Here is a 16,493-nt window from a genome sequence, read left to right as displayed (position 1 = left end):
CCTACTCTAGTCAAGTCCTGTTCCTTGTATTTCAGTGTCTGTGTCTCGCATTTGGGTCCATTCCCAGCACCCCATGTGACAGAAATACAATGTTGGAAAGTGTATGGTTATGCACTTTGGCAGAAGAAATAAACGGGCAGGCTATTATTTAAATGGGGAAAGAATTCAAAGTTCTGAGATGCAACGGGACTTGGGAGTCCTCATACAGGATACCCTTAAGGTTAACCTCCAGCTTGAGTCGGTGGTGAAGAAGGTGAATGCAATGTTGGCATTCATTTCTAGAGGAATAGAGTATAGGAGCAGGGATGTGATGTTGAGGCTCTATAAGGTGCTGGTGAGACCTCACTTGGAGTACTGTGGGCAGCTTTGGGCTCCTTATTTAAGAAAGGATGTGCTGACGTTGGAGAGGGTACAGAGAAGATTTACTAGAATGATTCCAGGAATGAGAGGGTTAACATATGAGGAACGTTTGTCCGCTCTTGGACTGTATTCCTTGGAGTTTAGAAGAATGGGGGGAGACCTCATAGAAACATTTCAAATGTTGAAAGGCATGGACAGAGTGGATGTGGCAAAGTTGTTTCCCATGATAGGGGAGTCTAGTACGAGAGGGCATGACTTAAGGATTGAAGGGCACCCATTCAGAACAGAAATGCGAAGAAATTTTTTGTCAGAGGGTGGTGAATCTATGGAATTTTTTGCCACGGGCAGCAGTGGAGGCCAAGTCATTGGGTGTATTTAAGGCAGAGATGAATAAGTATCTGAGTAGCCAGGGCATCAAAGGTTATGGTGTGATGGCGGGGGAGTGGGAGTAAATGGGAGAATGGATCAGCTCATGATAAAATGGTGGAACAGACTCAGTGGGCCGAATGGCCGACTTCTGCTCCTTTGTCTTATGGACTTGGATGATGAAGCTGATGGCTTTGTGGCCAAATTTGCAGATGATATGGAGATATGTTGAAGGACAGGTAATTTTGAGGAAGTAGGCTACAGAAGGACTTGGACAGATTAGAAGAATAGGCAAAGAAGTGGCAGATGGAATACAGTGTCAGGACGTTTATGGTCATGCACTTTGGTAGAAGAAAATCGTGCATTCTGCAGAAAAGAAAGGATAGTTAAAAAAACTATGTTTAATTATCCTCTTTTTATTATTTCCTAACACGTTTTACATTGTCATATATTCTAGGTTAAGGTATTTTCAGCTGCCTTTTCTTCAAAGTCCCCTGGCTTGCCAACAATATACCCACCTTCTGTTAACTAAATTTATTTTTGCACTGTATTGCCAGTACAATTGAGACTGAACTTTGTGTAATAATGCGGCAATCTGAATGGTCGTAGTGTAAGCTGTCCCCTGATGATTTTGGGCAGCTGAGTCTGGAAAACAGTACCTGACTCTGACCTGTTGTTAAATCAAGAACTGCTGGTAATTAAACCCAATGGAAGGTACCCAATAATGAAATAAAGTCGGTGTGCATCCAATGTGAGCTCAGGAATGGAGAACATATAAAACCTTGAACAAAGATTAAAAACAAATATATACACAGACACAAATAAATGGCCCATGATAGAGCATCAGTATTGTATTAACATACAATGCATCATTATATATGCAATGTAAATTATTGACTGAAATCCTGCCCAACTTGGTTCTATCAGTATGGCAACAAACCATTTCAGTACTTCACAATTACCATAAAATGTCTAAGTTCATGGAGCCATATCCATGGATAAAGTCAGATATTCAACAAAGAATAATTTTGATCTAGTTTTAGAGAAGAGCACAAATCTCAGAGAACCAATTTACTGTGGCTTTAAATCTCCTTCTCAATGATCATTCCTGTAATATTGCTTCAGCCTCATACGACTATCTATTAATTAGACTTGTGTAATTATATAATAAATTTGATATGCAGCATTGACTTAGTGCAAAGTTCAGTGAGAAAAGCATTTACATCAAAGAATACATGTGTTTCTACATGGCCAGAACATTCTTCACGTGTGTGCATGATGTACTATCGCTTTAGTTGATCTGGTTAGCTATTCACGTACCACATTGTGTTGCAAGGTCTTGATTAATTATGGTGGAGAAGTGGCAGGCAAATCCACTTATTTGATAGAGGGAATCCCTAATATTTTTTACATTAGGAACTTACTGACTGGAACTGATACCTTTATGTCTGAAAAAAATGTTAACTTAACCCAGGATATCATTTCCAATTAAACAGAAGATTTGGCACTGGTCTGGAGGCCTAGTGAATTGTTCTGTAAGAAGCAGAAAGAGGATTCACTTGCTAATCCATTGGTAATGGAACAAAACTGTCAAAGTAATTACTTTATAGCAGCCCGCGGCAATAATAGTTTATTCCAGCATCTGCATAGATGATATCCAGATATCGAGTAGGCTGAGTGATTAACTATGACAACTAGTACAGTATCATTCTAATACAAATATAGTTGCCTATGACCTATATCATCCAATGGTAAGGTTATACAATACAAACATGAGAAATTCTACAGATGTTCGAATCCAAAGCAATACTGGAGGAACTCAGCAGATCAGGCAGCATCTATGGAAAAGAGTAAACAGCTGATAACATACTGTAGGTAAACAACTTGTTGACAAAACTGAGATATGAATCCCACTCTTTATCAGTTTCAGATCATTACAAAGTATGCCTGTAGGTTTATTGAATTTCCATCCTGGTCTTAAATTAATTTGCTTGTTTTCCATATGAATTGTGCATCATTAAATGGGTTGTTTGTCGGTGGAAATGTATTTAAAATGCATAATCAGAATTGTACTTTTAATGTTGCTTTTCTTGTCTTCTGAATAATCTCAACTGAATTATTCTATTTCAATATGGTTTAATGGAATGTCACATCGGCAACTGACAAAATAAAGAGAAAGATTTTGTGAAGAGATAAGTAAATAAAACATTTTTTAAATTACAAAACTCAGTACTATTTTCCCTGCTTTTATGAAAAGTGACCTTAGAAATGAAATGTTCACTCAATATTCACGACAAAAACACTTTTGGATATTGATCATATTACCTGCAGTAAGCCATAGCATTTTTTACAATGGTCAGCTTCAAGGGGTTGATCAAAATGCAAAACTCTCAAAATGCTGGAGGAACTCAGCAGGCCAGGCAGCGTCAATGGAAAAAAGTACAGTTAAAGTTTCGGGCCGAAATGTCGATTGTACTCTTTTCCATAGATGCTGCCTGGCCTGCTGAGTTCCTCCAGCATCTTATGTGTGTTGCTCGGATTTAAAGCATCTACAGATCTTCTCTTATTTGTGAACATGCAAAACTGACAGTATGGGTTTGATGGATGAAAATTTTCATTAAAATAACAATCATTAATTCCAGTTTTGTGCCTCATTCTCAGTCTTAATCTACAGTTATGCAATGCAGAAAAGTTAATTTCACACTAACTGACAAATGCGCATGAACATTCAGCTGGAGACACTGTACAGAATGATACAATTGGAAACAGGTTAGTCAAAGGAAATCAGATTTCCTTCAGCTGATGTATTTCAGAAATATAAAGTACCAGGCCTCTTATCATCAAATACATCCTCTTGTGGAGATGTATGCTTGGAATTCAAGCGTTGATTTTTTTTTTCTGTTCAGTTGGGCAATGATAATGTCATGAAACTCATTGTTGTTCCAGGGTACTGTCATACAGAGTTGGTTGAAGGTCACTATAACTGATCCCCATTTTGCAGCAGACGGGGTTCAATCATTTTCTTTCAGTTTTCAATTGGTGTCCAGTTCATGGGCTGTCTTTAGTATGAATCCAAAATATCAATATATGTGGGTTCAATAACTCCATCTTGAAGGAAAACCACTTCCTTTCCAGGCCTTTGTGTTTCCCTCTCTGAAAAATCCATGAGAGTTATATCATTATCATGTTTTTGAAAACTTGCCAAATTGTGTGACTAGCAGATGCTCAAAACACAAGTAAATAATGAGCTCCAACCATAGGATACCCACAATTCAGGCCATGCTCTCTTCTTGCTGCTGCCATCAGGGAGGAGGTACAGGGGCTTTAGGACCCATACCACCAGGAACAGTTATTACCCCTCAACCATCAGGCTCCTGAACCAGAGTAGATAACTTTACTCATCCCAAAGTGAACTGATTCCTCAAACTATGGACTCACTTTCAATGACTCTGCAACTCATGTTCGCACTATTTATTAGTTATTTTTCATTGTTATTTTGTTATTTTTTTGGATTTATTAAATGCTTGCAAGCAAATGAATCTCAGGGGAGTATATGGTGATGTATATGTACTTTGGTTCTTTAAGCTTGTTGTAGCCAGGGGTGGCAATGGGGCCAAGCTCCTGCTACCTGTCAAATGCTCACAATGGCATGCACCTCAAATAGCCTCTGACAACCAAGTCCAGCTCCTGGCCTTCATGTGTGGCTTAGCTACTAAGCCCGGCAGAACTGTTTCTACTAACAGGAGAAGGGGCAAAGGTGGGTTACTGGCACCATAAAAGCAGTCGCTTCGGGCAGATGGGGCACATCAGCCATGGTTGGCAGCTCATCTAGGGGAAGGAAAACTCTGATCTCAAACTTCCACTGTTTGCAGCTATACACACTCATGGGGAAGGCTTCAGAAGTAAACCCCAAGGGAAAAATCTGGAGCTGGAGTCCCTAAGGAAGTCGTACATTGAGTTCATTGCTGACAGGCAACTCTTGTGACCCTGCTGGTACCAAACTGTATTGGTCTCTGCCATTCCCTTGGGTTCATCAGATACATGGAGAGGGGGAGCTTCCTACATGAGCAAAAGCTTCCTCTCCATATCTTACTGCCCAGTCTCGCGTATCTAGACAACTAGAATGCAATATCCACGGTCAACTTTGACCAATGGAGCCCCTCATGTATGTAATTTGATAATAAATTTATTTTTAACTTTGAATTTTAATCATCACAATCTGCTGTTAAATTCTGCTGCTTGTTTATTGGATTTCTCCTTGATTATATAATCTCTGATTATATTCTCTGATTATATAATCTCTTGATTATATCTCTGTTGTTTAGTTCAATCTCTCCTTCATATTGATTCCCCAATCCATATAAGGTGATATTTACAAATTACAGTTTCATTTTCATTTTTACATCTTTTTATTAATTATTATTGAAAATTGACAACAAAAGAACACATTAAAATAACCAAGTCAATATATCAATATATGAGTCAAACTATTAACCAAGCTAAACAGTATATCAATAATAATAATTTAAAAAAAAACAAAATGTTAAAGCAATTTTTTTTGAAAAAAGAAAGGAAAAAAGAACCCCTACTAAATAAAACAAAAAAACCCAGCTAACAAAAAAAAACGAGAAAAAAAAAACCCATTTGGAGCGCAAACCCGGAGCTATACGTCATACAAGCTTCTATTAAAAAAAAGACATCAATTCGCCAACCAAATCCATTTACCCAAGAATCAGAAGGGGACTATCTTAATTAACTCAAATCAAATGATAGTAGCAGGCAAAAGAGCCCCACCTTTTCTCAAAGTCCAATCGAGGATCAAAAGTTCGACTTCTGATTTTTTCCAAACTAAGACATAGCATCAACTGAGAGAACCATTGTATCAAAGTGGGAGCAGAGGCATCTTTCCATTTTAATAAAATAGCCCTTCTAGCCAATAATGTAACAAATGCACTTACATGTTGGCCTGATATAGAAATACCATGAATATATTGAGGAATTATACCAAACAGAACTGTCAATTTATTAGGTTGTAAATTAATTTTTAAAGCTCTAGAAATTGTAGAGAAAGTAGATTTTCAAAACTGTTTCAATACAGAACGTGACCAAAACATATGTGTCAATGTAGCTATCTCAGTTTTACATCTGTCACACTGACTATCAACATTAGGAAATATTTTAGACAGTCTCTCCTTTGTCAAATAATAACGATGTACAATTTTAAATTGAATTAGAGAATGACTGGCACAAATCGAAGAAGAGTTAACCAACTTCAAAATTCGTAACCAATCCTCTGTTATCAAGGTCATGTTAAGCTCTCTTTCCCAATCTTGCTTAATCTTAAATAGAGGATAATTATCCTGTTGTAATAGTAAATTATAAATTTTCCCAAAAAAACCTCTCACTAAAGGGTTCTTTTTTAAAATAATGTCTAACAGATCAGAATCTTGTATATATGGAAAATTACTTAAATATTCTTGTAAAAAATGTCTGACCTGAAGATATTGCAACAAGTGTGAATATGAAAGAGAGTTACTAATTTCACAAAGGACATCAATCGGCCTTCTTGAAACAAATCCATAAAGGAATAAATTCCTTTATTCCTCCAAACCAAAAAGGTAGGATCACTAAGTGAATGTTTAAATAAATAGTTTCGATAAATTAAACTAAGAAGGTTAACTTTTTTAAGATTAAAAAACTTATGAAATTGGTACCAAATTCGTAATGACTGCTTAATCATACGATTTATATTTAAAATAGAAATTTTGGCTAGTAGTACAGGTAAAAAAGCTCCTAATAATCAACTTAAGTAAAATTGTTTCACAGCTTTCAGTTCCAGATCAACCCATGGTGGTCGTTCATTTTTATCGGTCCAATATAACCAAGAACACGCATAGCGTATATTAACTGCCAAATAATACGTTCTTAAATTAGGCAATGCAAGACCTCCATCCTTTTTTAATTTTTGTAAATGACATTTTCCAATTCTTGGTCTTTTATTATTCCAAACAAAAGATGAAATAATAGAATCAACCTGATCATAAAACTTCTTAAGTTAAAAAAAAAGAATATTTTGAAAGGCATATAAAAATTTTGCTATGATCATCATTTTAACTGCATGAATTTGACCGGAAGTGTAAGAGGATTCCATCTAGAAAATAATTGCTTCATAAAATCCACTAAGGGAACTAAATTAGCTCTATAAAGGTCTCCATAATTTTTAGTGATGACAATTCCTAAATATTTAAAGGAATCCGTAACTTTAAAAGGAATATCATCATGTACAAAAGCAGAATCATTTGAAGGAAATAATTCACTTTTATGCAGGTTTAATTTATATTCTGAATACTTTCCAAATTCATTTAATAATTTCAATAAACTAGGAATAGATTCTTCAGGATTCGAAACATAAACTAAGAGATCATCAGCATAAAGGGAGAACTTATGAATAGTCTCATTTATGGAAATTCCTTGAATATTTTTGAAATTTTCGTTATTTTTTTTTCTCCAACGGCTTTCTGAGAGGCGGGACTGCGCAGGCGTGTGACGTCGGGCAGTGCAGCGCGGCAGATTTAAAAGGGCAGACATCCTGCTTCGGATTTGATTCGAAGAAGGAGTCTGAGAGTCTGAGTGGGAGTGCCGAAAAAGAGATTTTTGAAATTTTCGTTATTTTTTTCTCCAACGGCTTTCTGAGAGGCGGGACTGCGCAGGCGTGTGACGTCGGGCAGTGCAGCGCGGCAGATTTAAAAGGGCAGACATCCTGCTTCGGATTTGATTCGAAGAAGGAGTCTGAGAGTCTGAGTGGGAGTGCCGAAAAAGAGATTTTTGAAATTTTCGTTATTTTTTTTTCTCCAACGGCTTTCTGAGAGGCGGGACTGCGCAGGCGTGTGACGTAGGGCAGTGCAGCGCGGCAGATTTAAAAGGAACAGAGCCTCATAGAGCGGGCAGCGTAGTTTGCGGGCGGTGGAGTGAGCCGGGAGCAGAGTGAAGACTTAAGGGCTTCGGCTCACCGGGCTTAGGCGGAAGCGGGTGAGGCGAGGAAGGTTTGACATTCATTTTCTGTTGCTATTTGAGGAGAGGGGCATTATGACTGTGAGGGCAGTTTGCTGTTCTCGGTGTCGGATGTGGGAGGCCCTGGAGTCTCCAAGCCTCCCGGACGTCTACATCTGCGCCAAGTGCATCGAGATGCAGCTCCTAAGGGACCGCGTTACGGAACTGGAGCTGCAGCTCGATGACCTTCGTCTGGTCAGGGAGAGTGAGGAGGTGATAGAGAGGAGTGGAAGGCAGGTGGTCACGCCGGGGCCACGGGAGGCAGACAAGTGGGTCACGGTTAGGAGGGGGAAGGGGAAAAGGAAGGTGATGGGGAGTACCCCGGCGGCTGTGCCCCTTAACAACAGGTACTCCTGTTTGAGTACTGTTGGGGGGGACAGCTTACCCGGGGGAAGCGACAGTGGCCCTGCCTCCGGCACAGAGTCTGGCCCTGTAGCTCAGAAGGGTAGGGCAAGGAAGAGGAGGGCAGTTGTGATAGGGGACTCGATAGTAAGGGGGTCAGATAGGCGATTCTGTGGACGCAGTCCAGAGACTCGGATGGTAGTTTGCCTCCCTGGTGCCAGGGTCCGGGATATTTCTGATCGTGTCCAAGATATCCTGAAGTGGGAGGGTGAAGAGCCAGAGGTCCTGGTACATATAGGTACCAATGACATAGGTAGGAAAAGGGATGAGGTCCTGAAAGAAGAATATAGGGAGCTAGGAAGGGAGTTGAGAAAAAGGACCGCAAAGGTAGTAATCTCGGGATTACTGCCTGTGCCACGCGACAGTGAGAGTAGGAATGCGATGAGGTGGAGGATAAATGCGTGGCTGAGGGATTGGAGCAGGGGGCAGGGATTCAAGTTTTTGGATCATTGGGACCTCTTTTGGCGCAGGTGTGACCTGTACAAAAAGGACGGGTTACACTTAAATCCTCGGGGGACCAATATCCTGGCAGGGAGATTAGCGGGGGCTACTGAGGTGACTTTAAACTAGAATGGTTGGGGGGTGGGAATCAAATTAAAGCGGCTAGGTGTGAGGAGGTTAGTTCACAACAGAGGGATGGGAACCAGTGCAGAGAGACAGAGGGGTGTAAAGTGAGCGTAGAAGCAAAAAGTACAAAGGGGAAAAGTAAAAGTGGCAGGCCGACAAATCCAGGGCAAGCATTAAAAAGGGCTAAGAGAGTTGTAAAAGAGTGCCTGAAGGCTTTATGTGTCAATGCAAGGAGCATTCGTAATAAGGTGGATGAATTGAAAGTGCAGATTGTTATTAATGATTATGATATAGTTGGGATCACAGAGACATGGCTCCAGGGTGACCAGGGATGGGAGCTCAACGTTCAGGGATATTCAATATTCAGGAGGGATAGACACGAAGGAAGGGGAGGTGGGGTGGCGTTGCTGGTTAAAAAAGAGATTAACGCAATAGAAAGGAAGGACATAAGCCGGGAAGATGTGGAATCGATATGGGTAGAGCTGCGTAACACTAAGGGGCAGAAGACGCTGGTGGGAGTTGTGTACAGGCCACCTAACAGTAGTAGTGAGGTCGGAGATGGTATTAAACAGGAAATTAGAAATGTGTGCAATAAAGGAACAGCAGTTATAATGGGTGACTTCAATCTACATGTAGACTGGGTGAACCAAATTGGTAAAGGTGCTGAGGAAGAGGATTTCTTGGAATGTATGCGGGATGGTTTTTTGAACCAACATGTCGAGGAACCGACTAGAGAGCAGGCTATTCTGGACTGGGTTTTGAGCAATGAGGAAGGGTTAATTAGCGATCTTGTCGTGAGAGGCCCCTTGGGTAAGAGTGACCATAATATGGTGGAATTCTTCATTAACATGGAGAGTGACGTAGTTAATTCAGAAACAAAGGTTCTGAACTTAAAGAGGGGTAACTTTGAAGGTATGAGACATGAATTAGTTAAGATAGACTGGCAAATGACACTTCAAGGATTGACGGTGGATATGCAATGGCAGGCATTTAAAGGTTGCATGGATGAACTACAACAATTGTTCATCCCAGTTTGGCAAAAGAATAAATCAAGGAAGGTAGTGCACCCGTGGCTGACAAGAGAAATTAGGGATAGTATCAATTCCAAAGAAGTAGCATACAAATTAGCCAGAGAAAGTGGCTCACCTGAGGACTGGGAGAAATTCAGAGTTCAGCAGAGGAGGACAAAGGGCTTAATTAGGAAGGGGAAAAAAGATTATGAGAGAAAACTGGCAGAGAACATAAAAACGGACTGTAAAAGCTTTTATAGATATGTAAAAAGGAAAAGACTGATAAAGACAAATGTAGGTCCCCTGCAAACAGAAACAGGTGAATTGATTATGGGGAGCAAGGACATGGCAGACCAATTGAATAATTACTTTGGTTCTGTCTTCACTAAGGAGGACATAAATAATCTTCCAGAAATAGTAAGGGACAGAGGGTCCAGTGAGATGGAGGAACTGAGCGAAATACATGTTAGTAGGGAAGTGGTGTTAGGTAAATTGAAGGGATTGAAGGCAGATAAATCCCCAGGGCCAGATGGTCTGCATCCCAGAGTGCTTAAGGAAGTGGCCCAAGAAATAGTGGATGCATTAGTGATAATTTTTCAAAACTCGTTAGATTCTGGACTAGTTCCTGAGGATTGGAGGGTGGCTAATGTAACCCCACTTTTTAAAAAAGGAGGGAGAGAGAAACCGGGGAATTATAGGCCGGTTAGCCTAACGTCGGTGGTGGGGAAACTGCTGGAGTCAGTTATCAAGGATGTGATAACAGCACATTTGGAAAGCGGTGAAATGATCGGACAAAGTCAGCATGGATTTGTGAAAGGAAAATCATGTCTGACGAATCTCATAGAATTTTTTGAGGATGTAACTAGTAGAGTGGATAGGGGAGAACCAGTGGATGTGGTATATTTGGATTTTCAAAAGGCTTTTGACAAGGTCCCACATAGGAGATTAGTGTGCAAACTTAAAGCACACGGTATTGGGGGTAAGGTATTGGTGTGGGTGGAGAATTGGTTAGCAGACAGGAAGCAAAGAGTGGGAATAAACGGGACCTTTTCAGAATGGCAGGCGGTGACTAGTGGGGTACCGCAAGGCTCAGTGCTGGGACCCCAGTTGTTTACAATATATATTAATGACTTGGATGAGGGAATTAAATGCAGCATCTCCAAGTTTGCGGATGACACGAAGCTGGGTGGCAGTGTTAGCAGTGAGGAGGATGCTAAGAGGATGCAGGGTGACTTGGATAGGTTGGGTGAGTGGGCAAACTCATGGCAGATGCAATTTAATGTGGATAAATGTGAAGTTATCCACTTTGGTGGCAAAAATAGGAAAACAGATTATTATCTGAATGGTGGCCGATTAGGAAAAGGGGAGGTGCAACGAGACCTGGGTGTCATTATACACCAGTCATTGAAAGTGGGCATGCAGGTACAGCAGGCGGTGAAAAAGGCGAACGGTATGCTGGCATTTATAGCGAGAGGATTCGAGTACAGGAGCAGGGAGGTACTACTGCAGTTGTACAAGGCCTTGGTGAGACCACACCTGGAGTATTGTGTGCAGTTTTGGTCCCCTAATCTGAGGAAAGACATCTTTGCCATAGAGGGAGTACAAAGAAGGTTCACCAGATTGATTCCTGGGATGGCAGGTCTTTCATATGAAGAAAGACTGGATGAACTGGGCTTGTACTCGTTGGAATTTAGAAGATTGAGGGGGGATCTGATTGAAACGTATAAGATCCTAAAGGGATTGGACAGGCTAGATGCAGGAAGATTGTTCCCGATGTTGGGGAGGTCTAGAACGAGGGGTCACAGTTTGAGGATAGAGGGGAAGCCTTTTAGGACCGAGGTTAGGAAAAACTTCTTCACACAGAGAGTGGTGAATCTGTGGAATTCTCTGCCACAGCAAACTGTTGAGGCCAGTTCATTAGCTATGTTTAAAAGGAAGTTAGATATGGCCCTTGTGGCTACAGGGGTCAGGGGGTATGGAGGGAAGGCTGGGTTCTGAGTTGGATGATCAGCCATGATCATAATAAATGGCGGTGCAGGCTCGAAGGGCCGAATGGCCTACTCCTGCACCTATTTTCTATGTTTCTATGTTTCTATCCTTAGCTTCACAAAGTGCAATAGCCAAAAGTTCCAGCACCAAATTAAATAACAAAGGACTTAATGGACATCCTTGTCTCGTACCCCATGGAAACCAAAAAAAGGGGGATCTACAGTTATTAGTAATCACAGTGGCAATAGGGCTTTTATATATCATTCTAATCGACTTATTAAAATTAAGACCAAAACAAAATTTCTCTGAAATGTTAAATAAATATTTCCATTCAACTCTATCAAATGCCTTTTCAGCATCACAAGGCTAACTACTTTCTAGATTTATTGTAAGTTTAAGGGGTGTTTAGTATCATTTTAGATGTTTCCCTACTAATCAGTGGAGGCACCTCACCTAGGACAGAGTGCAGAGGAGTGTTGCAAGAACTAGAACTTTTTATCTGTGAAGGCAATTGGATAGATTGGAGTTCTTTTCTTTGGAAGTGAGAAGGCTGAGAGGAGAGTCTTTACTGAGGTGTACATAACTATTTGAGGGGTGATGGTGGTGGGTGGGTCTTGACGGAATAGTAAGGAATAACGCATTTCTCTGTTCTGCAGAATTAATAGCTACAGGTTGTAGAGTTGCAGACATTACCACAAACACTAGAAATAAGGTGAGGAAAATATTTTTCACACAGGATGATTTATAATTCACTGGCAAAGGGGATGATGAAGGCAATGCCTAGAGCTACAGTATATAACAAGATATAGTGCTGGAATTACACCAGGTATCTCCTTCTCTGTTGTCTATTGAGCTGATTGGTCACGGTCTGTGTAAATTTTCTATAATTTATTTTTATATTGCTTCTCACAATTAACCAGTATATGAGCTAATACCTTTATATTTTATTGCTATGCAATACAACTTATCCACAAGGCAGGAATAGATGTTTGGGTCTGTTAAGTTTACTGGCAAATTAATGGGTGTAGGAAAAGTAAAAGGGAATTTTTTCCTCAATGTAACAGAATACAAATAGAATATAAAATTGACGATATTGTTTTTCAGAAATAATGCTCTCTGTGTTTCAGTGAATTCTCTGACATTGTGCCAAAAAAACAAAGAGAGGCAATGCAATGAATGTGATGTATCTGGAATTTACAAAGATTTTCAAGAAGTTTGATTTATAATTAGGATCCAGATATTTAGAATCAGGGGACAAGTAGAAGGAACATGGAGTAAGCTATTTTCAAAACAGGAAGCTAAAAATGGGAGTTGAGAGTGGCTCTTCAGACTGGAACTAGATTTGTAATAGTGTTCCACAAGGATATTCACTGTTCAGCTTGTATACAAAACAATTTGAATTGGGAAATTAGAAGAACAGCTTCAAAATGCATGCATGGTACAGTAGCAAATGGTATAGTTAATAGCAAGACTACAAAAACATAGTCAATAACAAATAAGCAGAATGCACTTAGAATTTTAAAAAAGTATTTGTACTTACTGAATTGTTCGTCATGGGCACACTGTTTTATTTTTTGGTAGTTATATACGACTACAACTGCAAGTAACAGCAACGTTGCTGGGTATATGTAATAGAGGTACTCACCTAAAGTACATCAGAGAGAGAATAATATTTGTAATGTGTTAAAACAATGATATGGTAGGATAACGAACTGATTTAATAAACATAAATTTTTGTGTAATGTGATACATCTGAAACATGTATTTTGATGCTTCTTGGACAATTTAATTCCCTGGTGAATATACTGTACACTGGCAGACAGAATGAGTAAAAATCCACTTCAGTGTTTAAGAAATACCTGGGGTATTTGAAATACCTGCTGTAATGGACAAGAGCTCCCTCGTATCCCTATTAATAGTCAACTGAGAGAGAAAGACAATATTGTGATTCTGGGCTCGTGCATCATTTTAAACTGATCTGTCTCTTTATATTTTTAAAGTTTAGGTATCAATATGACCTCAATGTTAACAGAGGAACGTTTCTGTGAACCTTTCATCTCTGATAAGCTTTGAATGAAAAGCCAACATTTTTGAACTCAAGGAAATAAAGGAAAAGATTCTAAATCTGATTCTAAATCTAGCTACATCTGAATAGTGAAATTTGAACATTAATAGTGAAAGACTTCATAATATTCACAGTAAGATCACACTGTATCATTGTTCACAGTAGTATTCGTCAATGTGGTCAAATTACAAATCTGCATTTGTATTAACAGCTAAAACACATAATAGAACCAGTAGCAATAGCCTACATTTGTTCCTATAATCTAGAAGCCTTTGAAGACTGGTATCATTATTTAGGGAAAACCAAAAGCTTCTAGATCAAAAATCAGAAACTGAAAGTTATGGACAAAGTTGCATGAAGATTGGCTCCAAAATGCAAAGCATATGCCAAGCAAACAAGAGTTCTTGGAAGTCTAATAATTTCAACGAGAAAGGACTTGCATTTGTACACCACTGGCTATATCCCTACAATTCTCCCAAAAGATTCCAAACCAACTAGATGTGGACAATGATATCGGAAAGATATTAACTTGGTCTGGGGCTTGGTCCAAGCTCTGAGTCTAGGGATGTTATGGTGCAGTTTCTTGAGTAAAGTCTTCTATTGTCAGTACACTTATTTATCAAAAACCTGGAATAAATTCTACAAAATATGTCAACAAAAGGTTATATTCATCATGATGGAAATTGGTGCAGTCACATATCAATCTATTGTGATTTAAACTGTAAAATATCTTTGAGAGATTCCGTAGTTATAACAGTTGGAAGCTTCACAGAAATGAATGAAAGATGGATCAAATGTCAGTACCGCTATGATTTGTATATGCAAACATATTGATTGACAGTATCCTGGCTTATCAGTAACAAATTGTCAGTATATCAAAATAAAAATGGAAATTACAGAAATGCCCAACAGGTCAAGAGCATCTGTGGAAAGAGAAACAGAGCTGAAGTTTTGGGTTCATGACCTCTCTTCAAAACTGAGCCAGTCCTCAATGGGGGGTGAGAGGTGGAGAGTCAGCACTTTTAAATTCCTCAGCTTAATCGTTACAGAGGATCTGTCCTGGGTCCAGCATGTAACTGCCACTACAAAGAAGGCACAGCAGCACCTCTATTTCCTGAGACGTTTGTGTAGATTCAGCTTGTCATCTCCAACTGACCAATTTCTATACAAGTGTTGTGGAGAGTATACTGAGTTGTTGCATCTTGGTCTGGTATTGAACATCAATGCCATTGAATAGAACAAACTGTAAAAGGTGGTGGATATGGCCCAGTATATCACAGGTAAGCCCTCGCCCTCACAACCATTGAGCACATTTACAAGGAGCACTATCACAAGAAAGCAGCATTCACCATCAAAGACGTACCCCCCACCCCCCCCCCGACCACCATCCAGGCCCTGCTCGCTTCTTGCTGTTGCCATCAGAGAGGATGTACAGGAGTATCAAGTACGACACTTCCAAGTTCAGGAGCAGTTATTACACCTCATCCATCAGTCCCTTGAGCCAGAAGGGATAATTTCACTCTTCCGACATTGAACTGAATCCGCAAGCTATGGACTCACATTTAAAGACTCTACAACTGATGTTTTTGATATTTATTGTTTATTTATATATATATAATAAAATTATTGTTGTATATTTTCAGCTCTAACTGGTAAAACCTGAGGTACAAGCATATCCAAGCACACTCATTTCTCAATATCTAGGGACTTTTGGACTGCTCTAGTGGTATTTATTTTCTGGCATTCTGCAGGCTTACATTTCCAGACATCTCCAATATTGCTGCCCTGGTCTAATTGTTTAACGCTACTGTGTAGAGACTTTGGGAAGATACAGCGGCATGCAAAAGTTTGGGCACCCCGGTCAAAATTTTTGTTACTGTCAATAGCTGAGCAAGTAAAAGATGACCTGATTTCCGAAAGGCATAATGTTAAAGATGACACAAAATAATCTGCAGATGCTGAGGTCAAAGCAACACTCACAACACGCTGGAGGAACTCAGCAGGTCGGGCAGCATCTGTGGAAAAGATCGGTCGACGTTTTCAGTCCTGATGAAGGGTTCCAGCCCGAAACGTCGACCGATCTTTTCCATGGATGCTGCCCGACCTGCTGAGTTCCTCCAGCGTGTTGTGAATGTTAAAGATGACACATTTCTTTAATATTTTAAGCAAGATTACTTTTTTATTTCCACCTTTTATGGTTTCAAAATAACAAAAAGGAAAAGGGCCCAAAGCAGAAGTTTGGGCACCCTGCATGGTCAGTACTTAAGTAACACCCACTTTGGCAAGTATCACAGCTTGTAAACACTTTCTGTAGCCAGTTAAGAGTCTTTCAATTCTTGTTTGGCAGATTTTCGCCCATTCGTCCTTGCAAAAGGCTCCTAGTTTTGTGAGATTCTTGAGCTGTCTTGCATGCATTGCTCTTTTGAGGTCTATTCACAGATTCTCGATGATGTTTAGGTCGGGGGACTGTGAGGGCCATGGCAAAACCTTCAGCTTGCGTCTCTTGAGGTAGTCCATTGTGGATTTTGAGGTGTGTTTTGGATCATTATCCTGTTGTAGAAACCATCTTCTTTTCATAACTTCAGCTTTTTTACACAGGGTGTGATGTTTGCTTCCAGAATTTGCTGGTATTTAATTGAATTCATTCTTCCCTCTACCAGGGAAATGTTCCCCGTGCCACTGGC

General features: G+C 39.9%; 1 protein-coding gene across 3 annotated transcripts in view; it reads right to left on the bottom strand.

Annotated features, from left to right (window-relative positions):
- Window positions 1-1,342: 1,342 nt before the first annotated feature.
- The window catches only part of LOC134345402 (uncharacterized), a 31,524-nt gene continuing 16,373 nt past the window's right edge, over window positions 1,343-16,493 (bottom strand). For all 3 annotated transcript variants that reach the window (XM_063046007.1, XM_063046008.1, XM_063046009.1), the window contains 2 exons: window positions 13,285-13,389; window positions 1,343-3,879 (listed from right to left, as the gene is read on the bottom strand). In XM_063046007.1, the coding sequence (XP_062902077.1) occupies window positions 3,788-3,879; window positions 13,285-13,389 (197 nt within the window). In that variant the 3' untranslated portion in view covers window positions 1,343-3,787. The remainder of the gene's footprint in view (window positions 3,880-13,284; window positions 13,390-16,493) is intronic.

Source organism: Mobula hypostoma, chromosome 4 (genome assembly GCF_963921235.1).
Source record: "Mobula hypostoma chromosome 4, sMobHyp1.1, whole genome shotgun sequence".
Classification (NCBI taxonomy): domain Eukaryota; kingdom Metazoa; phylum Chordata; class Chondrichthyes; order Myliobatiformes; family Myliobatidae; genus Mobula; species Mobula hypostoma.
This window is presented reverse-complemented; position numbering and strand designations above follow the sequence as displayed.